Source organism: Mastigoproctus giganteus, chromosome 5 (genome assembly GCF_048544385.1).
Source record: "Mastigoproctus giganteus isolate SK-2022 chromosome 5, ASM4854438v1, whole genome shotgun sequence".
Classification (NCBI taxonomy): Eukaryota; Metazoa; Arthropoda; class Arachnida; order Uropygi; family Thelyphonidae; genus Mastigoproctus; species Mastigoproctus giganteus.
In genome coordinates, this window is record NC_143579.1 from 110872482 (window position 1) to 110897720 (window position 25239).

Here is a 25239-nt window from a genome sequence, read left to right on the forward strand (position 1 = left end):
CCACACGTGGTATTTCTCCACGTGGTTCAATCGGCACATGGTCAGAACTGGAAGCGGAAATGTCTCGGGAACGTGGCAAAGAAAATCGTTCATCCGACCTTAATATAATTGTTTCAAAGATAGGATTAATATGTATACCTCTATCTCTATCTCTATCGGCTTAATTTTTCTAGATCTTGTCACAGTAGCATGCCATCATTACTGTCATTAACCACCCTGCCAATCTGTGTATCATCTTCAAACTTAGACATTAAGCCTGATATACACTTCATCAGTATCATTAATAAATTAAGCCTGATATACACTTTATCAGTATCATTAATAAATTACAAAAATGACAGTGGACCCAGCACCAAACTCTGGGGGACTCCAATAATATTTGTCCACGAAGAGCAGTGTCTATTGATAAATTTGCCTTCTCCCACTCAACCAGCCCTTTATCCATAGCAGTAACTTGCTCCTAATGTGAAAAATCAGATTATACTACATTGTGCAACCAATTTAGACTAATGGAGTTACCACCATTAAACAGTCGTGCATGAACTATCAAGAACAACTATGCACGTGTCTAGACTGGTTGCAAATCATATGTGGTCATCTTGGAGTATAAACAGAAAATTTATTTATTTATAATAGTGTTGCCAAGCTTCATATTGAATTTCTTCTGTTTTTTAAACCATTTCTAGGTTTTTGCTGTTGGAATAATTTTATTAATATATTTGATTCAGTGGTATTCGTTTTCTGACGTTACTTTAAATGTTGGTGTTAGTTGAATGTTATTTTCACAATAAAACTGGATTTGGCTAATATCAAAATAACTCATCAAACAAATTTTTGAGAAGCTCAAAGGGAATATGCAAAGAAGCCTTTGCACATTTTTAGTGTAATTTTATTTAAAAACTCTATAAACTGATATTTATTACTTGAACAGCAAGCGCATTTATTTATTACCTTTACTACCTGAACAGCAAACACATCTCAATGAAATTAAGGCTCCAGGAGAAGTCAGTTACCAACTCTTATAAATTAAGCCTGATATACACTTTATCAGTATCATTAATAAATTACAAAAATGACAGTGGACCCAGCACCAAACTCTGGGGGACTCCAATAATATTTGTCCACGAAGAGCAGTGTCTATTGATAAATGGACCTGGGGTAATTGAACTGGGGTATTGATGAAGGTATATCAGGCTTTCTTTTAATTGATCACTATACAGTAAAACCTGAGTAATTTGGACTAATAAAGAGAAGGGGTAGTTCGAATTAGTGAAAAGTCCAAATTATAGAATATAAAATGTAAATATTTAATGATGTAGTTCATAAAACCAAGCAAATTTATTCACACCCCCAACAAGATATGTTAATTTAGATCAGGGGTTCTCAGTGGGGGTGATATCGCCACCAAGGGAGCAAAAAAATTATGGATATTACAATGGTTTGTGGCCCTCCAAAGTTCAACCCTACCCGACAAAATCTTATTCCTTAATATTTAATTTCTCTCATTGTGTTTTCCTTTCCCCCGAGACAACATTTTTAACACATAGGTACTGTATATTATATTAAAAGTGAATGAGAAATTTTGATAAAAGGAAGATAGCAGGCATGATTTAATTCAACCACCTTTGCTTTTCATAGGCATTAAAATGCCTAAATGCTTTCAGAGGGTAATGTCTCTGCAATCCTTGGCATTTATGCCTTTCCAACATGTGACCTTGGCGGCGGCATGGTTTTTTTATTTATTCTTTTGTTTCTGTGGTCATTATGTGAGGCATGGATGGGATGAGGAAATGTTTCAGTCTGTCGTTTCTACTTTCTAAGCAACAATTAGTATTGATTTATTGTTTCCTTGTGGAAGTTGTACACTTAATAAGGCCGCCGTAGCCTAGTGGTTAGGTGCGCTGGTGCATAAGTACACGTGCCTTGAGTGACCGGGGTTCAAGCCCGTGACTGCTGAATACGGTGCTGTTTCTTGTATTCTGTCTATCTTGTGAACTCCTCTGACCGTTTGGTCGTCCCGGAGTATAAACAGAAAATTTATTTTTTATTTAATACTGTTGCACATGGAAGACTACTGTACAAATTGGAGCAGTATGGCATTGAGGGCAAGTTGCTACAATGGATAAAAGTATCTTTGAGTAGGAGAAGACGGAGAATGATAATCAATGGATACTGCTCTTAGCGGACAAATGTTATTAGTGGAGTCCCCCCAGGGTTCGGTGTTGGGCCCATTGTTGTTTTCGGTAGTTATCAATACTATTGATGAAGGTATATCAGGCATAATGTCTAAGTTTGCAGACAATACGAAGGTTGACAGGGTTGTTAATGACAGTAATGATAGTACTACTGCAACAGGATCTAGAAAAGTTGGGCTCTGAGGTGGCAACCAAATTTTATTAGTATTGATTATTGTAACCGCAGAGTAACGTACCAACTGGGTGGTTCTACACTCAGGGTAGTGGAGAATGAAAAGGACCTGGGGTAATTGTGCAGTCAGATATGAAGTTTTCTGAGCATGCAAACAAGCTGCAAGAGTAGCTCACGGGTCTTTTCAATGATATACAGAAATTTTCTAGCAGGGATGAGGAGGTGATTGTTCCCTTGTATAAGGCAATGGTCAGGCCACACCTCGAGTACTGCATACAAGTGTGGAGGGCTCATTTTAGAAAGGATGTAAAGCTGCTGGAAAGAGTAAAGAGAAGGGCAACGAGCGTGGAGCTAGTGTGATCGGAGCAAAGGGTTGCTGTTACCATGAAAGGCTTACGTTCTGCAAATTGCAGCATCTGGAGACTAGCCACCTGCGAGGTAATCTAATTGAGGTCTATAAGGTCTTGAATGGTTTTAGCAAGCTCAATGCTGATGGGATTCTTCGCCTTGCTTAGATTGCTGACAGTGGAGACAATAGATGTGTGGAAATTTGCTTTTACCCTTGACAATAAGGCCCTTTAGCCAGGGAGTGGTTGATAATTGGAACATACTTCCATCTGTCATTTAGGAGGTAATTTTATTTAAAATTACCTCCTAATTTAGAAAAACAACTTAAATAAGTTCAGGGCAGAACTAGACAAACATTTGGAGTGGATGGATGGGTGAAATTGCTATATAAGCTTGCTTCCTTGCATCATATGCCTCTGCTAATGCTCAAGTTGTTTATTTTTGATCCACAGTGCTTTTGTGAGTGACATGAGTATGAGAGTTAAATAAAAGTGGTTTATATTTTATTATTTAATTCTTTGTAGTTATTCAACCCATCATCTATCATGTCAAGTGCTGAAAACAAAAAGTATTGATAGCATCTGGATGAATATCTAGCTTTTGGTTTTATTGAAAGCCCATTCAACTAAAGACAGCCAATGTGTCTTATGTTTAATAGTTCTTTTTCAGATGTCAGATAACATTGAAGAACAGCTAATTGAAAAACTAAAAACGAGAAATTTTTCTTATAGATGGATGAATCCACAGTTATTGACAATAAGGCCATTGTAATGGCATGTTCGTTATTTCCTGGATGAAAGTCACATGGCAAATATGATATGCTGTGTGACCTTTTCAGGAAATTTTGTATTGATAATGAAGAACTGTATGCGAGGCTTCCTTTACATACAGAAGTCAGATAGCTTTCTAAAGGAAACTGTTTAACAAGATTTGTAAACCTTTTTGATACGATAATTAGTGTTTTAGAAAGCAAAGGGGAGACAGATTTAGCAAAGGAGATCAACAAACACAAAAACAGCATATAATAAATGGCTTGGATTTTTTGAAAACTTAATGAAGTATTACTTCAACTTCAAGGGAAATTAAGTGCAGTGATGGACTACAAACGCGTATTAAAAGCTTTCACTGAAAAACTGGAAATATTTGAAAGCAATTTAACGCAAAAACAATTTCGTAGTATGCAAGAGTTAGCCGAGGTCAATGAATCTCTCACCGAGAATGGTTTTATTGAAAGATTTTGAATAATTTTTAAGAATTATTGAGATCATTTGTGTTCGTTTGAAATGAAGCCATGGATGTTAGATCCAATTGGATACAATGCTGGATCTGCTAGTGAAGAAATTCAAGAACTCATTGAATTAAAATGGAACAAAGAGTGCAAATATAAATTCTAAAAAGGTGTATGGCTGAGTTGTGGGGATCAAAAACAATTATACTTTATCCAAGCAATGTGGTCTGAAAGGGTCAAAGTACTTCTTTGTTTTCCAACGTCTTATGTGATTGAAAGTGGTTTTAGTTGAGTAAATAAAATATTAATAAAGGAAAGAAACAGAATTGATGTATATTCAGGAGGAGACAGAATTAAATTTACTAACATCGTACCGAACATTGAACTTTTAGCTAAGAAGCGTCGAGCTCAGGGATCCCATTGAATAAAAAGAGTAAGTATAAAGTATTTTCTTGTTTAAAACTTCATGGTGGGACGATTAGGAAAAAATATTGTCTAAAATAGCCCTTTAGGGGCCGATAATTAAAAAAAAAGGTGAGAAACACTGATTTAGATGGTATCAGGCCCAGATATGATGAAAAAAGAATAAGAAACATTCTAAAAAATATTTGTGCAAAACAAAATTGAATACAGAGTTCAGACAAATAATTTGACCTTTTTATGTAATAAATTTTAATTAATGCATTTAATGTAATAATTTAACAATTTAAATATATGCAGTGATTCCTTGCCATTTGAATCCATTTTTTAAGAAATAATATTCCTATTGCATTGCTTTTCACAACATTGTTCTTTATTTCTCTTCTTCAGCCACACTAAGGAGAAACCTCAATTATCAAATTAAGGTTTCTCACTAGGGTGACCGATGAGGAATATTTTTATCCTCTTAATTTTTTATAAGGCAACTTTTGTCTTTGTGTAATTTAGAACTTCACAACTTTTTTTTTTTTTTTTTCCTACTCCCAAACCACTGTTACTATTTCTTTTCTATTATCAATGATAGCTAATATTCTTATGTCTCCAGATTAATATCCTTTGCTACTGTTGTGTGTGTGTGTGACAAATTTTGATTCTAAGTCAGTGAGAACACTGTCATTAATTAATCTTTTTCACTGCACTTATTGTACTCTGTTTCAATGCATTCCACCTTGCTCTGCAATTGCAGACAATACTTACATTACTCTTTTTGTATAACATAAAGAGAATAACATTTTATCATATTCTGTTGTGTAGTTGGAATGCCATCAATGCTTCATCTCTTCAGTCTCATTTTGAGTTTAGGGAAGAGATTAATGGGGAGGGTAAGGTCAGATGAGTATAGAGTGGAGTACTACAGGATTGTTTTTAATATAAATTCTTAACCCTAACCTCTTTGTAATTGGCTTTGTTTACCTTTGATCATTCTGCGCAAATTCATAATGAGCAAAACAAAGACATTGAAAAAGAAAAAAGAAACATTGTTTTTGTGTTTGACCCAACCTGTTATACTTGTGTGTGTTTTTTTTTTTTTTTTTTTTGAGGGATCAGTTTTCCACTGAGACAAATAGCATTTTATTTTGGGGTCATAGCTGTACATTCATATTTTCATTACTAACAATGCAATTGATGAAATATACTAAACTTTCAGAAAGTTGCCCCCCCCCCCACACACACACAGCTATTGATGTCATTAAACTCGCAGCAGTGGTTCATGGACCTCAGCAAAATATATATTGCATATCGATTGCCATTTGTCTTTTTACCTGTCCTGGATAACATGCACTGTTACTTTAGTTTTGGAGGTCACAAGTTATTTTTTATATAGATAATTATGTGAAACATGCTAATAGGCACCACACATTTGTGTTTACCTATTTTTTTTTTTTTGCTAGATTTTTTCCTTATGATTTGTTTGCTATTTTCAGTTCATTCTAATGTATGCAAATATAATTGCTGCTGGACAGATGCCGTTACTGCTACTGAAATTAGGTACAAAAAGTTCATGGTTAATTATTATATAAGGTGGTTTCTTGTCTCAGTTATGATGATTATTATTATTATTTATTTGTTTATTTCAGAAAATGTTATGTGCATTCATAGGTAAACTTGAAAGTGGAGTTGGCATAGTTTCATGTTTATAGGGGTTTTGTTTTTTATTAAGGAGAAATAAAAGTTTTGCTGCTTTGGAAATAAGACGTATAAAAAATGCAAAATTTAAAATTTTGCATTTTTTTACACGTCTAGTAAATTTTTTATAAAAAAACATTGCGTTTAGTAAGTGCTGCAATTTGTTAATAAAAGATGTAGTATTGATATGGAAACAGAATGCAAAAAGAAAAAGAAAACTTTATTCAGAAATTAAAAGAAAACGTTGGGATCTGTGAGACAATCAGAGCTGGTAGCCCTGATGAGACGATTCAGCTTTGAAGAACCTGAAGTGTCAACTCCTATATTTGGTACATAATATAAATAATAAAAATTCCTTACTGATCATAAAATCAGTGTCTTCTTTACATATCTGTACACTACAACAAAATGCCATTTAAAAATTATATTAAGTTTACATTGAATTTAAAGTTTTTTAAGCAGGTCTTTTAATTGATTAACGTATAATCTTTGTGCTCTCTTAACTTCTTTAAAACTTCCTGATATTAAGCATAGTCAAGGTCTTACAGGTGGGGTAATCTCAGTTATGCCAGTAATCAAACTTATTACTGTATTGAGTTTTTTAAATTACTTTTACAAGATGCGGTCTCAAATAATTGGCCGGATTAATTTAATTATTAATCTTTCACATGTAATTGCAGAAATTAATAACACATTACATAGGGTGTGTGGGGGGGCACAGACAGACAGGTGTGAGGAGAATATATGGTTCCTTTTAAGCAAGTAGTTTTAGCAATTTTATGAATGTTCAGAAGTGCAATGACCTTTATGTAGAATGACTGCCTGAGGTAATATCATGATGTAGCCTATCAGTAGAAATTGGAAGATTTCCTCATTATTCACTAATTTTTGACTGTCTCATATTTACAATAGATCAAAAATTAATAATAGTTTATGAGGAAATATTTTAACTTTACTTTAAGAATGAAGAAAGAATGAAGCAGCAGTTCATAGAAACAGCAACAAAATTAAAACAGCAGGAACAAATGTATGAGATGTTGCGATCACGAACTCAAGAAAAATTAGACAGGTAAGATGTAATTCTCTTACTTCACAGTATATATGAGTATTCCAATATATTTTGTTATGTGCAAATAAGTGTAGGGTGTCTTCATTAAAGAAAATTTGATTGTTAATGGTAAACCTCATCTCAATATATGTTGCATTCCATTCTTTATAAATTTTTCTGTAAACTGCCAAGGCCTACCAACTGAAACAGTGTGGTGAAAACTTATAGAAGCTTAACAAATGTGAAACTATGACTGTTTTTCAGATATTAAAAGCAGGTATGAATGTAATAGCCAACTAAAATAAAATTGACTTTTACCTATAATGATAACTTTAAAGCTGTTGCATCAGAATGGTAGTAGTCCTCCCCCACATGGAATTCTTTTGTCTGATAGGAAAAGGGAATTGTTTTAACTATTTAATCAAAATGGTTCTTTTCTCTTTGCACAAAAATGGTGAGAAATTTGAGAAAAACAATATATTTTATGTATTACATGATCGAGGACATCTACTGGTCGATCATTGTGTTTACTAGAACTGGTACTAGTCTTGTGGCAACCCTCCATTCTCTGCTGAGTTACCGCCTTCCTGAGTAGCACAGTTGGTGTACTCGTCATCCTCCTCGCACCAGGTGGAAAAGATCTGAGTTCAAATCCCGTTAATTCCTGAGCTGTCCTCAGTCGAGAGTTACATGACAGATGCCCTCATGGGTAGCACAGTTGGTAGAATCGCCGCACTCCAGACACCAGGTGGAAAAGACCTGGGTTCGAGTCCCGCCAACGACAAGAGGAATTTTTATGGGCCTTTTTCACAACATGGCTGAGTTAGTCTCAGGCAAGGGTAGCATGGTTTTCTCCTAGAAACTTGGGTTTTTTGTCCAACAAACAGAAAATCAACCACAGAACACATGCAATTTACAGACAGTATATACGGAGCAATATGGTTTTAGTCACTAATGCTCCTAAAAACCCAATAACAACAACAACAACTACATGGCAGATTGACTATAGAACACATGCAATTTACAGACATATATAGAGACAATATTGTCTAAGTTGTTGATGTACCTAAAACCCTACAACAACAACCATCTGTTCAGTTGTCTGTAAAGTGCTATGAGCTATATCAGTTGTTGTCCTTTCAAAATACACAATGTAATTGCTGACCCCACAGACACATGCCATATTTCTGTGGCTAGGATTGTAGGAAGAAAATTTGAGAGTATGATAATTTTTTGACTTAATAAGGAGCATATATGTAATAGCAAAGTCATAACAGGGGATGAAAGCTGTTTTTTAAAGTTATGACCCAGAAAAGCAGCAGTCTTTCCATTGGAAAAGTCCATCTCTCCATGCCAAGAGCATTCTGAATGTTTTCTTCAACAATGAGGGAATTGTTCATCAGGAATTCCTTCTGGCAGAGCAAACTGTAGATCACCAGTTCTATATTGGAGGTCCTCAGGGTGGATTTTAGCAGAAAATGTCCAGAAAAATGACACCCTTGGGATCACCTACTAGACTGTGAAAATGCACGTCCACATAGCTTTGTCAGTTCAGCATATAAAGCTAAGCAAGCACTTCACTGAATCTGTTGAAGTGCCGGGTAACACTGAAGATGTCTGAGATTTAATATCACAGTATGACCCCATATGTATACAGGTGACCCCGCTTAATGCTGATAATTCATTCCGGAAAAATAGAGCGCTAAGTGAATCCGTGCTAAGCGAGCGCCACATTCCCATAAGGTAGCATATGTATTTGTAGGTTGCAGTCGGTGCCATAGGATATTTCCTAATCAATAATAAACGGTAGTGAAAAGATGCACAAATGTCGGTCAAAATATTTAATATTCAAATATTTTACATATAAAATATTCTGCATTGCATATGTATATAATTGTGGTAACTACTTACGTATCAAAAGTAAACTTAAAATTCCAATTAAAATCATGATTTTAATTGATTTAATTTAATCGATGAATTTAATCATGAAAAATGTGTCGATTTTGGGTTGAACTTTGGCCCTCTTCTAAATGAACTAAAAGGGGTATTAATTTTAAATCCCCCGCAGCGTGACCACCCAACAATAAAGTCACCCGATCCTTTTTTTTTTTTTCTTTCAATATGAAATTTCTTTTAGGTATTCATTTCCACAAACGTCCTGCTTCATCTACGTTATAAACTTGTTCAGAAGTATAACACACACACAATACCCCTCTTCAATAATTTTAACAAGTTCTTTTTTGAAAGTTTCGGCTCCTTGATCTGCACTTGCGGCTTCTCCCTAGATTTTAAATCTATTCAACCAGCCCTTACCAGTTTTAAATGGTTCCACATTTTTTTTTTTTTTTTTTAGGTGAGTTTTCTTCATGGCTAATCTCTCTCTCTCTCTCTCTCTCTCTCTCTCTCTCTCTCTCTCTCTCTCTCTCTCTCTCTCTTTTTTTAATAATATCTAACTTAACTGAATATCCAATGCAGAATTATCTTCAATAAAATTAGTTAGTCTTTCCATTTCAATCCTAATAGCCAGCCTAGCCCTAGTTGCTTGTAGTGGAACAGCTATCTTTCCCCGCTGCTAAAATTAATTCTTTATTTTTTTATAATTGTTCTTACAGTTAAACTTGCAGGTTCTAAATTATGGCACACATCTGCTTGTCGTTGACCGGAATCAATTCGCTTCAAAACGTCTAATTTAATTTTCAAATTCAGTCTTTTTCTTACATTTATAGTCTTCGTACTGCACTCAGACGTTGCTTTTTCATTCTTATCGGCCATTATTAACTCTTCGAAAATGTAACTGCGTTGGTTGTATTAATTACGATACAATGTTCAAGTAAACTGTCTGTTACGCAAGATGTCTAATACTGTACTGAGTTATGATTAGACTTCGGATAAATGCATATAACTCAAATATTACAAGCAATATACTTGATCATTTTTAAAATGTTGATCTTGGAACTACGTAACAAGTGACTACCGCAATTAAATTAGCATGCGAGAAAATTTCACTGAGCGTGGGAAAACTTCTCAAGTCGGCGTGGGAAACGTTTTAATGCTGTTTTGCTATTCATTTTCAAGCTATTGATTTCATCAAACGAAACGATTTTGTTTATTTTTTTTTTAAATATGCCAAAACTGCAATCTGTAAAAGAGCGTTATAGTGATCTGTGACAGCGTTATAGTCAGATACGGATTATAATATAAGAACAGCGTTATAGCGAATCAGCGTAAAGAGAACCACGTTATAATGGGGGTCTGCTGTATATATATATAAGTATAGCCCCATATGTATATAAAGTTCCTACTATTAAATAGGAATTACTTTATATATATCAAAAAGACAGAATTAGTGGCAGCACTGCACATGGAGAAGTGGCATTACTCGTGAAATTTCAGATTAAGACAATCTCTTTAAAATCAGACCTGGAGACTGTACCTATGCACATTGGAGCAAGCTTTTATATCACAGTAATCTCCACATATACAGTCGAAGCTCTATATAATGACCCCCAGGGGAATGAGAAAAACGATCATGTCGGAAGGGCGTTATATCAGTTTTTCATAAAATGGTATTAGGTTAATGAGAAATTGGCCCGGACCAACCACATAGGACATTATAACGTGTGGACTGTTAAAAAGAGGGTTGCTACAAAGATCTTCGACTGTACATATATACAACAATCCCTCGCCATTTGTGGGATTTTTTTTTTTTTTTTTTTCTCCCCCATAGTTGCACTTATTTGGTCGCTTTTTATGTGTAAAATGTTAATGTGCTGTTACCTACAGTTGCAACAAAGTGTTCGGGATTACTAATGTTAATTCAATTGCGAATGCGAGTAATGTTAATTAAGTGTGAAATTGTCAGTCTGTGTTATGCATTTGTGGCAGGGGTGCACGTCTATCTTGGTCAACCATGTGACAGCTTAATTTTCTATGAAAATATGAATAAAAAAAAGGGAATTGTTAAAAAATTGACTTTATCAAGCAAGATTGCGTTAGCATTAACATTAGTAGAAGCATATGATGCAAAAAAAGCAAGCTTATATAGCATCAGCCAAAAAAAACCCATTCCCATATCACCCATCCATTAAATCCAGATGTTTGTCTAGTTCTGTAGTTCTGCCTTGAATATATTTAAGCTGTCAACTTCTACGACAGATGGAAGTTTGTTCCATCAATCAACCACCCGCTAGCTAAAGGCAGATTTCCGCACATCTGTTCTACAATTGTCTTTCCTCAATTTGAATTTATGCCCCCTCGGTGACTAATCTGGGCAACAGGAAGAATCCCATCAGCATTGAGTTTGCTCAAACCATTCAAGACCCTGTACACCTCAAGATCACCTCACAGGTGCCTAGTCTCTAGACACTGCAGTTTCAGAACTTAAGAACTTTCTTTGTAAGTGCAACCCTTTGTTCCATTCACCAATATCATTGTCCTTCTCTGTACTCGTTCCAGCAGCTCTACATCCTTCCTAAAATGAAGCCTCCAGACCTGTATACAGTACTCAAGGTGTGGCCTGGCCATTGTGTTATACAAGGGGATAATCTCCTCCTTATCCCTTCTAGAAGAATTCCTGTATATCATTGACAAAACACCATGAGCCTCTCTTGCAGACTGTCTGCACTGCTCAGAAAACTTCATATCTGACTGCACAATTACCCCAAGTCTTTTACTAACCTGAGTGTAGTACAACCCAGTTGATACGTTACTCTGGGGTTACTGCTACCCACATGCAGTACTTTATATTTGTTAATGTTAAACTTTAGTTTCCACCTCTCAACCCATCTACTCAACTTTTCTAGATTCTGTTGAAGTAGCGTACTGTCAATATCAATAACAACCCTGCCAACCTTCGTATCGTCTGCAAACTTCGACATTAAGCCTGATATACCTTCATCAGTATCATTAATAAATACAGAAAACAACAATGGACCCAACACTGAACCCTGAGAAACTCCACTAATAACATTAGTCCATGAAATCAGTGTCCATTGATTACCACTCTCTGTCATCTTCCATTCAACCATCCCTTTATCCATAACAGCAATTTGCCCTTAATGTCATACTGCTCCAATTTGTACTGTAGTCTTTCACATTCAACTGTATCAAAGTTGCTAGATAAACTTTCAAAAGGAGGGAGTTTAGTTTCAATTGCAAACCATTATAAAATCAACTAATGCACTGCCAGATCCATTAAAAAATCAGAAGAAAAGATGACTCTGAGAGTGCACCTATAGCAGCAAAAATACATATCATGACACATGACATTAAAATTTTAAAAGAATGGAAAGGCATTAAATATTTGGTTTGAAGATCAAACAGAAAAAAGTTCCATTGAGCATGCTTATCATATGTGAAAAGGCAAATAAAGCTATACAAATACTTTAGCGAATCTGACGAAAGCCTAGTGGCACAAGTTTTTTAGCTAGCAAAGACTGGTTTGAAAATTTAAAAACTTCACTTTTGCAGCCACTAGACCAAGGTGTTGATTGTGGCTTTTAAAACTTATGTCAGAAGAACATTTATCAGCTTGCTAAATAAACCAAGCTTAACCATAAGCCAAAGTTGGAAAAATTACAACATTGCTAATTGCCTGATCAGCGAAAAGAAGTTGGTTGAAGGTATAAAGTAATTACCACTAATGCATGTTGATGAAAATTATGGCAAGAAGTGGTTAACGATAGATGAATCTCCAGTATGGACGATGTGATAGCAGAGATTGTAATGATTGCAAAAGGAATAGAAAGCGAGGGATTTGATGACACAGAGACAGTATACATTCAGGAACTAATTCAGACTTGCTGAAGAGACCATCATAGAGGAGTGTGATGAAATGGTGGCAACGTCAAGCAAGAACCAAAAGGATCCTGAAGATGAAGTGCTTGACAATGTTAGACGAGAATTTAACATCAAATTGTTATATAAAATTTTCGCATTATCCAGACAACTTTCTGATAAAGTGCTTGAGTTGAGTCCAAATGTAGAGAGGAGCATCAAGTTTAAGAGTGAATTTGATCACTTTCTCACACCTTATAAAGAAGTTCACAAAAAACTTGAAAAAAAAAAAAAACAATTATCCATCAGAAGTCTCTTAGTCGATCATCATGTATTGTTTGACAATTTCAATAAATTATAGTGAATTATATTTGACTTTAAAAATTTGTGAGTTTATTAGAAGCCACAAATATTTAGATCCATATTTCACTATATTTAAATATAATACATAAATAGACTTAAATTTAGGCTAGTTTCCTCTTAACCCCTTCCCAGAAGATTTTTTCCCTAAAAATGTGCCATAACGGATCAGCTTTTTTTATTTTACAGATTAAAAAATTTCTCGTAGAAAATACATGGGAGTAATTAACCCATTTGGGCTATCCCAAGTTATCTCATGTGCAAATTATATAGATTTTTTTTAATAAATTAACGCTTGAGCTAAAAGAAAGGCACAGAGAAAAGTCTTCATTACTCATCATATAAATAAATTTAAAAATCAAGAACGCACTTCTTGTGCGTTCCACTTGATTTTTTAAGGCCACAAGCAGTAATCGCGAACTAACTACATTCTAACACACAGCCGCCACAAGTGTACAGGTGAGGTAAGCGTCGCTTATGGGCAGCAGTTCAAGAGGGTGCCAAAATATTTTTCGATATTGTTTTTGTGAACTATTTTCGTGGGTTCAGTATTCTGCATTTAGGATGGCAAATTATATTTTACTTACTGGTGGCACAGGAACGTGTGCTACTGTTCTGACATTGCTGTACAATATAAGTAAAACAAAAGCCAGTCGTTTGCTGCCAGGTGTAAGAAAATCCTGAGAAAACTCGGGATTTACCTGCCTAATGCAAAATTAGCCAGATAAATACGTTTCAGCCCTCAATTTCGAGGTATTATTGTTTGCTTCGGATATTATTGTATCCCGAGATATTTTGTGTAGTTCCAAATAACATTTAAAACTGAAAACGAGATATCTCGGGATAATCCATGAGGGGGGTTATATTTCATATTTTAGAATATAACCCCTAGTTTCGTATGGGTGCTGAACCTTGTTATTCATGGTTTCCCTATTTGTGACATTTCTTGGAACCGAATCCCCTATGAATAGCGAAGGATTGCTATGTATACACACCTCCAGAAGACATTGAATTAAAAGCTTTGTCAAAATTCAACTACCAAGAGAACAGGGCAAAATATAGAAAGGCTGATTGACAGAAACAGTTTAACCCTCTTAATTGATGGAACACACATGCATGCAATTCCAACAGGTACTATCACCGTGATAGATCCATTTGTTTGATTTTTTTTTTCCTATCCTCAAATAGTTAGCATATGAAAATCCTCTAAATAGCAAGCATTACCCCCATTGTAACAACCCTGACTTGAAATACTCCATTCCACTGAAAGAGAAATCCCAGATAGAGGCCAAACAAAGCTGACTAGAAATGATAAAGGCAGCTAGCAGTATTAGACAAGAAAACTGGTAAATAAATTTGATGAATTTCAGGTGTTGGTCAAAATATCAAAGGCAGATATTGTTGGGATATCAGAGACGTCGTGTTACACAGATATAAGGAATGCAGAACTAGAATTTGGGGAGTACAATGTGGATAGGAAGGGACCAGGGGTTATGCAATTAGTTAAAAAAAACACATAAAATCCAAGGAAGTGCAGCCAGTTGACATTGCTGGAGAGTGCAGTGTTGAGTCAGTTTGGTGTGATATAAGCACTGGGAAATCAAAATTGAGAGTAGGAGTGTGTTATAGGCCTAATGTATAATAAAAAATTGTACAGGGAAATAGAGTGAGCTAGTAAATCAGAGAGTCTTATAATGGAAGATTTTAATTTCCCAGATATTCACTGGAATTTGTGGGTTCCACTTACACACTGGAAAGGCTTTTATGGATTTATTGGATGATTGTTTTCTACCTTAGCGTGTTCGGGAGGCAATTAGAGGGAGTAATACTCTTGATCTGATTATCAGTAGTGATTCTTCATGCATTAAAAATCTGCAAATAAAGGAACCACTAGGTGGCAGTGATCACAGTGTGCTGAAGTGGGATTTACTCAGAGGTAACTACCACCAAGAGTAAAGGGATGGGTTTTTGCTTTCGTAAAGGCACCTACAGAGATCCGAGTCAGTATGTAAATTCTATACGGTGGGACCAACTGATGATGTTACCAACAGCAAATTCAAAATGGGAAGCATTCAAAGAATTAATCTTGGAAGCTACTAGGCTTTACATACCAACTAAGAAATATTGTTCAAGGTTTAGGCCTAAATGGATGTCAGATGAACTAATGAGACATGTGGCAGAGAAGAAAAATGCATGGGATACATATAAATTAATGGGTGACATGGAAGCCTACAAAGATATAAGCTGATCTGTAATCAAATCACAAAGGAAATTAGTCAGGCAAAGGAAGATTATGAGAAATCCTTGGCAAAGGATGCAAAGGAAAACAGCAAAGAGTTCTTTACGTATGTAAACTCTAGAAGGAAGGGTATAAATCAGATTGTCCACTGGATATCGATGGTTCAACTGTTGATGATCCTGCTCAGGTGGCTAACAAACTAAATGAATATTTTGCATCTACATTGACACATGAGGAGTTATTCAGGGAGGGGAATGCCAGAGGTGAACTCTGGTGGTGTGCTAGATGACTTTGTAATAACTGAGAGGAAAGTGGATGAGAAATTGTTGAAGATAAACTTAAGAAAAGCCTGGTGTGGATGGGATCTATCCAGTTATATCAAAGGAGGCAGCAAAGGAAGTAAGCAAACCCTTAGCCATAATCAAGAGAGCTTCCTTGGATTCGGGGAGGTACCCATGGACTAGAGATGTGCAAATGTGACCTCAATTCACAAAGGAGGATATAGGGGCGACACAGGTAATTAAAGATCTGCTAGTTTAACTTCTGTTCCAGGGAAATTAATGGAGGCACTGGTTAAAGAAGCAGTGCAGGATCATCTATAAAAGACTTCAGTTACAGCTCGGACACGGCATGGATTTGTTAAAGGGAAGTGTTGTCTGACCAATTTCATTGGATACTATGATGTGATCACAAAGCAACAGGATGCAGGGAATAACTTTGATATATTTGTATCTTAGAAAGGCTTTTGATACTGTTGCACATGGAAGACCGCTGCACAAATTGGAGCAGTGTTGCATTGGAGGCAAATTGCTGCTATGGATAAAGGGATGGTTGAGTGGGAGAAGACAGAGTGGTAATCAATGGACACTGCTCTTCATGGACTAATGTTATTAGTGGAGTCCCTCAGGGTTCAGTGTTGGGTCCATTGTTGTTTTCTGTATTTATAAATGATATTGATGATGGTATATCAGGCTTAATGTCCAAGTTTGCACACGATATGAAGGTTGTCAGGGTTGTTAATGACACTAATGACAGTACGCTGCTGCAACAGGATCTAGAAAATTTGAGCAGATGGGCTGAGAGGCGGCATCTTAAGTTTAACATTGACAAATGTAAAGTACTACATATGGGAAGCATAAACCCCAGAGTGATGTATCAACTCTGTGGTACTACACTGACAGCGGTAGAGAATGAAAAGTACCTGGGGGTAATTATGCAGGCAGATATGAAGTTTTCTGAGCAGTGCACATGGTCTGCAAGAGTAGCTCATTGTGTCTTGTCATTGATATACAGGAATTTTTCTAGCAGGGATAAAGTGGTGATTATCCCCTTGTATAAGGCAATGGTCAGGCAATACCTTGAGTATTGTATACTGGTCTGGAGGCCTCATTTTAAGAAGGATGTAGAGCTGTTGGAACGAGTGCAGAGAAGGGCAATATGATTAGTGAATGGAACAAAGGGTTGCTCTTATGAAGAAAGGCTTAAGTTTTGCAGATTACAGTGTTTGGAGACTAAGCATCTGCGAGGTGATCTGATTGAGGTGTTATAAAGCTCTGAATGGTTTGAGCATGCTCAGTGCTGATGGGATTCTTCCTCTTGCTCAGAATAATTGCCTGAGAGGGCATAAATTCAAATTCAGGAAAGACAGTTGTAGAATAGATGTGCAGAAGTTCGCTTTTAACCAGCGGGTAGTTGATTGGTGGAACAGACTTGCATCTTTTGTTGTGGAAGTTGATAGCCTAAATAAATTTAAGGCTGAGTTGGACAGATATTTGGAACGAATGTAGGGATGAAATCGAAGCGGATTTTTTTTTGGCTGATGCTGCATATGCTTGCTTTCTTGCATCGTATGCCTCTACTAATGCTTATTCTAAAAAATCCAGTGGTTGATATCCATGAGTTCAGCAGTTGAATATGTAATTGGTACGTTGGTTCAGCTGCAATTGTATCAATACCAAAAACATCAATAAGATTCTCCATACACACTCGCACTCAAAAACATAGTGGAATGAGAATACCTGAATGCAAAGTGTAGAACTCCTTCTGCAAGAGTCCCACTACAGATAATGTGTATTTTATATACAGGATTGTTAAAATTGAAGTATCGCTCTGGAGCGAGTTCTAAGGCTCGTACTGAAGAGAAATTTGAACAACAGGTACAATAAAGAATGCGCTCGCCATTTATCGGGAAAAAAATTAGTTACAAAATTTGTTCCTATATGGCGCTGTGGCAGTACAAATCACTTGAACAGCATTTTCTACAGCAGACCATAACATGTCAACTGGAATAGCCAGCACATGGCGTCTAATGCCATCCTTCAGATCTGCCAGAGTTTGACATCCTTCCCGATACACCTGATTCTTCAAAAAACCCCACAATCAGAAGTCGCGTGGGGTGAGGTCCGGTGATCTGAGTGGCCAAGATGTCTGGAAACAACAGCTGATGACTCGTTCATCTGTAAAGTGTTGCCTTAGCAATCTTTCGGCATAACGGTGGATGTGGGGTGGCGCACCATCTTTCATGAATATGGTATCCTGAAGGCACCCATGTTGTTGCAGCTCTAGTATTGCAAAATTTGCCAACCTTTAATAATATCGCTGTCCAGTGATGGAACAGATGCGGGGTCCAGTTGGTGTTACCTGTTCGTTGCCCAATCATGAATGTGTTCGTAAATCCACACTACACTGTTACTTTTGGAGAATGTAACGGGACCTCTTGGATAATTTGAGGGTTTTCTGTTGCCCAAATGTGACAGTTGTGTGTATTCACTTGTCCATTTAAGCACAAGTGGGCTTTATCACTCCAAAGGATGTTCCATGGCCAAGTGATATCCACTGTCATTCGCACCAGAAACTGAAGTGCATATGTGACGCGAATATCTGCATCACCATGCTCTAGCTGCTATAGCATGTGCATCCTGTGCAGATGGTACTGCAACACCTTATGCATTACTAGCCTTACGGTGGAATATGGCATGTCCACTTCACGAGAAACAGCTGGTACACTTGCGCTACCACATGGAGATTGACTTGATAAATCCACGACAGCCATAGCCACACCTTCAACATGGGAGGGTTCCCACTCATTTTCGACCTCTACCTGGTTGAACACCAAGATGTCCTTTCGCTTCAAATTTCACAATCATTTTGCGGATGGCACAAACAGTCATAGGTCCACGCCTTATGCGCTTCTGATGCCGGAATTCTCTGATAGCCGCAGCTGCATCGTTGCTGTTCTGATAGTACAGCTTCACTAATAGCGTTTTTTCCCTGCAATGTTGACATTGCTGCTCTGGTGTAGGAAAACATCTATTGTATGATTTTGAAGAGACCGCTTTGCTTTTACACAGTATAGTAGAGCTAAATAGTGGTGCTGTGGGAATAACTTAGGATTATGCTAATAACTTATGTTATTTGCATAATCATAACTAAGATAGTTACGTGCCATACAGTGACAATTTTTTTTTTTTTCCAATAAATGGCGAGCACTTGTTTTTATTGTACCTGTTGTCCAAATTTCCTTCAGTATTAGTCTTAGAACTCGCTCTAGAGCCCTCTACATAGGGATAACTTAATTTTAACAACCCTGTATATATATTATAAAGACCAGTAGCAAAAGCCAGATATGCATCAGACATACATTTAGAAAGGCATTCTGGATCTGTTTTGCCTCAACAGTAAATAGTTCTATGAACACACAAACTGAAGGCACCTCCGTAGCCAGATGGGAAGATGCAGCAGTGTGTAGCACACGCTTCTTGATTAGACCGGGGTTCGAGCCCATCACCACCAAATACAGGGGGTGTGGAAAGGTCAGGGAATGACCACCGCATATCCCGGAGCAATATGGCCTTAGTTGCTAATGCTCCTAAAAACCAAATAACAAACAAACACACAAACTGAATGGAACAAAATCAGCAAAATATTAAGCCACAAATTCTTAACTGAAAAGGAAAGAACTAAACTTGAGAATATATGAAATGCCCTCAGGTAAACCTTTTTCCAAAATATCTGTGAATACATCTTATTGTTCTGCAGAAACATTCTGTGGTTGCATTGCTGCTGCAGTCACTATTGTTGCCTGTTGTTGAATGCTCTCTTTACCTGCTTGCACTGGTTTTTTTTTTTTTTTTTTGTTAATTGAAGCTGTTCATTGCTTTCCTCACTCCCCACCCAGCACCCACCTCGGGTAAGCTGTTTTGAGTGCTATTTTTACCTCTTAGTTATTCAATTTTATATTTTAATATATTGTTTTATGTTTAATTATGAAGGATTGACAAATCTGCAGTGCAACATTCAAATATCAAATTATCTTATTTGTGTTTCATGTTGAGGGATGTTTTGTTTCTCTTGTTATTCTGTAAAAAATGCAAAGAAAAAGTACAATGCCTGGGTTCTTGGTGATGCCATACTTGCAGATATACTCATCTGCTTCCCTTTCCCTCTTCATTTCATCGTGGACAGTGCACCTGAGAGTGAACTTGCTAATACATCAGCTGTTCCTTCCCTAACTTCATCATCAAAAGCAAAAGAAACAGTGGTTATTCCTACTGCTCAATGTCTTGACAGTTCCACCAATTCAGAAAGTGGAAGTTAAAATTTCTCTCTCTCTCTCTCTCTCTCTCTCTCTCTCTATATATATATATATATATATATATATACACACACACACATAATCTAGTAACATTAAGCTGGTCACCAGTTCATTTTACATAGCTGTAATAAGCAAGAGTAGTTTGGTGTTTATGTTGTTATTTACTTCAGTAGTGGCAAATCTACAGGACAGAAGTGTTATTTTTTTTGCATGGATTACACAGCAAGTAATATTTCAAAATATGGATGCTTTCTCTTTAGAAGGTATATACAATTATACATACTAAAAATGCACTGCTTGATTTTAATGTCTAGCTCATATATATTGAGTTATATGACTATTATTGTGGTGGTAGAAGAAAAATTCTGTGATCTGTTATGGGAAGAAAACGATTTCACATACCTTGTTGTGAATTCCTTACGAAGAATTAAATTTTAAATTCTCCATTGTGAAAGTATTTTTTTCTCTGAGCACATTTATTATCATTCTCAAATTCAGCACATACATGGAGACACGTGAAGATGCACAGTACTGACTTTGGGAAATCACGCATGTATTATTAATTAAAGATTTCTAAACTATTTGTAAATAGTTTAGACACATTCTGAAACCATCTTGAAATGGTTTTAATATGTGAGAGAACCCACAAGTGAAAATTATATATGCAGTAGAGCATCGAAAATCCAAACGTCAATAATCTGGACAAGCCAGCATTTATTTATTAATTTTTTTATTTTTTATGCTGGTCGCATAAAATCATTACACTAAGTGCCAGTTATTGTGATCATGTTTGTAAATTAAGTTTTGATTCTAGTAAATGGCAATTCTCATAAGCAAAAATCTGAGAAATATCCACAGGCTATAAAAATGAAGATATAAAGCACCAATTTACACTTTTATTACCTTACCAATTAACAAAATTCAATGATGTGTGAAAATCAACAAACAAACTGAATGCTGTCCAACTCAACTACTCTTGTTGAAAGGAGTGAGAGGTAAAAAAAAAAAAAAAGATTGGAAGGTAGCCGAGTGGTCAAGAGCAGGAGTGCAGTAGCACACGCTCTTTGAGTAGACCGGGGTTCAAGCCCCTGACTGCTGAATACGGTCGATCTGCCAACCCGCACTGGACCGGCATGGCAGATTATGGTCCATTTCCCTCAGCATGAATTGTTGAGGAGGCTTCCATCCTGCAGTGGGTTGATAATGGCTAGTCTTGTTGAAAAGAGTGAGAGATCTGGCAGTACAGAAATGGAGTTCAAAAATGGTGCAACAAAAAATAAGTATTTTCATTAAAGGCCTATGCATGTGTTATTGTGGCTGATAGTTCCATTTGTTTTGTTGTTACCTATGAATAAAAATACGTAAATACAACTTTAGTGTTTTTATTTCTAAATGTACGCATTTTTTTTTTTTTTCTCCAGAACAGTATTTTTTGATAAGTTCGAAAATCTGAGCAAATTGGACTCCCGCACTACCCCCGGTCCCAATTAGTCCGGATTATCAATGCTCTACTGTATGAATGGGAAGTTTCAATTAAAATATACTAGGGATACTTAAAAGATACTTATCTTGGCTATTTTTATGTTTAGGCAATTTGCTGTATAGTTTTCTTTTCCCCCCACGTTTGGGCCCAAATTTTTTAATTTGGTATTAAAATTGAACTAAGCATTACCCTAACCACACACCAAACATCATTGATCTTTTTTCTCATAAATAACCTTCAAAGTACTCGGTTGAAATGTGGTCCTCAAGGTACCAATCATTACCTGGTGATAGTCTCTTCTCCAATGGAGCCTTTTTCTCATGGCCATTCTCAGCCTCTCTTGTGTTGTAAAATGGGATGATCCATGGATTTCTATTCTTCTTTTCTCCTGGCCATTCTCAGCCTCCCTTGTGTTGTAAAATGGGATGATCCATGAGATTTCTATTCTTCTTTTCCTTGGTTTACTGTTTTAAATCCCCTGATGTTAGTATTTGCTCAGATTGTGTTTGAAATTATCCTTGTAGGAATGAAATCCTTAAAATCTTGTCCTTTTATCTAAACCTTGGTTTTCCAATAAATGTGCTCTGATTATTCAAGATAAGAATTTTGCATATCACAATTGGCTTACACCCAAACCTCGAGCTTTATTTTCTGCCTACACTAAAGCTTCCAACAACTGTAAAACAGTTATAATCAATCCAAACTTGATTTTGAACAGGCTAAGGATAGAAAATTTTCTGCTTGTCCAAATGGTAGAGCATTCTGGTCTCTTTCCAGAGTTGTTGGCAGCAACTTCTCTCCATCCATATTTACACCATCTGTTAAAACTTGATGGTTCTATTACATCCTCAGTTAAAAATAAAGCTGACTTACTAGCATCCTACTTTTCTTCTAACTTCTGTATTGGCAATCTCAATGAACCACCTCTACTGCACCATGTACACTTCACTCAGTGCTATCTGTGGTCCTTTTGCATTTGGAGTATTCATTAAAAAAAAATCATGTTTATGTCTGAAATTAACATAAACCAACTTTATTTGAATTTAAAAAAAATAATAATAATAAATCAACAGTTTTGAAGCATGAGGGAAGACAGAACAAACTGCCCCTATACAGCCAACTATTCACAACTAAACCATACAGGATGTTTCACCAGATATCAGACACAACTGTTGTGTGCTTTTCTTCTTCAAATAAAGTCAATTTATTCATATAAGAAGTACACTGTTTACATCTCTTGAATAAACTAAGGCCTGCTATTATTTTATCATTGAGAACAAAATAATTGCGTAGGCAAAATTTAAATTTAGAAATCGTAAAATCTAAATAGTAATGCCTAGTCCAATTTTAACTTCAAAGTTAAAATTTTCAGTCCAGATATGACAAAAGATGAGAAAACACAAATAGTCTAAACCTAAAAATAAGCAAGATAGACCCTGGTGCCTTTTATTTGAAACACCCTGTATGTACTCCACAGAACTCACATGTGAAAAATATATTTTTACAGATAGTAATTGTCATCTTCATTGTTGATCACGCACATGAATATCAGTATTGTGTTGATTCTTTTTATGTATAAATAATTGAAATGATTTTGTGAGATTTTATGGGTTATACAAAACATTAAAATATGCAATGTTTTTCTGGTAAAAATGTCACATGTGAATACATTTTGTATAACCCATGAAATCATTTCAGTTATTGAATGGCAGCACTGAAAGCATGAAACCTAACTCTGTCATCTAGCATACCTAGAACTTTTGTTTGAAAATTAATGCTATTTATCCCATCCTTGTGCACAAAGTGAAAATTTTCCATATTTTACTATTTCAAAGCAAGTAACCCTAATCTGTATATATATCACATCCATATTTTGAAGAATGGATTGTTTGTTTTGTTGGGGAAAAAAACCGTGTTAGTTTGCCCATTGAAATGTTCATTTAAATGAAGTTTATTAATAATGTTAACACTTTCACAAGTGATCTCCCTATTATGAGTTTTTGATGCTGGGTCTCTGTGGAGGGAGCGATTTTAATTTCTTCTTATTTTGACTTGATTGTCCATCATTAAGGTAAAATTATTGTTAAAAAATTCATCATTACTATTTTGTTTTAAGCAATAATGCTGACTGCATCAATTTTCGTTAACTTATGGAGCCAACCAAAAAATTTCAGCTAAAAATTCAACGAAGGTAGCGCATGGGTACAATGTCCCCCAGTTTTCAACGTTATTTTCATGCTGCTGTTGTCTATAAAAATATTGTTTGCTACTAGTTAGAAATGCAGATAAGAAATGGTAGTGCACACTAAAAATTTTCAAAACAATTTGTATAGAAATGGACATTATTTGATATATACTTGAAATGTCCTTCAGACATAGATCTGTTATTTACTCCTGAAAGGGTTAACAAAGTGTTTCTGTAAATAATAGATGGTTATCTATAATTATCTCCCTTTACTCTTTCCTATTTCAGTGCAAATGCAGAAATTGAAAATGCCAAGAAATCCGTGGAGGCTGAATTGGCAGCTCTCAGAGCACAATTGAAGAAATCAGAAATGAAGATAACTAGTTTAGATAAAAATTTGGAGCAAAAAGTAAGTGCTTATTGTAGACAAAAAGTAAAGACACTTTTTTTTTTTTTTTTTTATAGCATACACTGACCTTTTCCCTATACAATAAAAGTAAAAGAAAGAAAGTTAAAGAGCTCAAAAATGGTTTTATTTTTATTCAAAGTAATCACCACTTGATTGAAGGCACTTATTGCACCATTCTAAAAGTGTCTGAAAAGAGTCGGCAAAGGTATCTGGAGAGATGATGTTTGGTAGTTACGTTTTTCTTTTTCCTCAACATAAAGCTTTTACTGGAATGTGCAACAGCCTGGGAAGCAAGGTGTCAGCGATTAGCATTAGCAGGGCCAGGTGATGCAAGAAAGCAAGCTTATTTAGTATCAGCCAGAAAAATAATAAAAATCCTTCCCATTTCACCCATCCATTCACTCCAAAAGTTTGTCTACTTCAGCCTTGAATTTATTTAAGCTGTCAACTTCCACAACAGTTGGAAGTTTGTTCCAGCAATCAATGTCACCTGCTAGCTAAAGGCAAATTTCTGCACATCAATTCTACAACTTTCTTTCCTCAATTTCAATTTATGCCCCCTCAGGTGTGGAATCTGAGCAAGAGGAAGAATCCCTTCAGCACTGAGCTTACTCAAACCATTCAAGGCCTTATACACCTCAATCAGATCACCTTGCAGGTGCCTAGTCTCCAGATGCTGCAATTTTCAGAATTTAAGCCTATCTTCATAACAGCAACCCTTTGTTCCACTCACCATTGCCCTTCTCTGTACTCATTCTATTAGCTCAAAATCTTTCCTAAAATGAGACCTCCAGATTTGTATTAAGTACTCGAGGCATGACCTGACCTGACCTTTGCCTTATACAAGGGAATAATCACCTCTTTATCCCTGCTAGCAAAATTCCTATATATCACTGGCAAGACCTCATGAACTACTCTTGCAGCCTGTCTACACTGCTTAGAAAACTTCATATCTGAGTGTAGTACCATACAGTTGATATTTTACTCTGGAGTTACTGCTACCCATGTGCTTTGATGTTGAGGCCTTCTGTGAGTCATCATGGAACAAATAAATACACAGGCACTGGTAGACTAATTAAGAGTAAGAAGAGGTGCAT

General features: G+C 36.0%; 1 protein-coding gene across 2 annotated transcripts in view; it reads left to right on the top strand.

Annotated features, from left to right (window-relative positions):
- Positions 1-25239, top strand: part of LOC150085638 (transforming acidic coiled-coil-containing protein 3-like) — a 292710-nt gene that overhangs the window by 247541 nt on the left and 19930 nt on the right. For both annotated transcript variants that reach the window (XM_090374148.1, XM_090374149.1), the window contains 2 exons: positions 7012-7118; positions 24022-24142. In XM_090374148.1, the coding sequence (XP_090230274.1) occupies positions 7012-7118; positions 24022-24142 (228 nt within the window). The remainder of the gene's footprint in view (positions 1-7011; positions 7119-24021; positions 24143-25239) is intronic.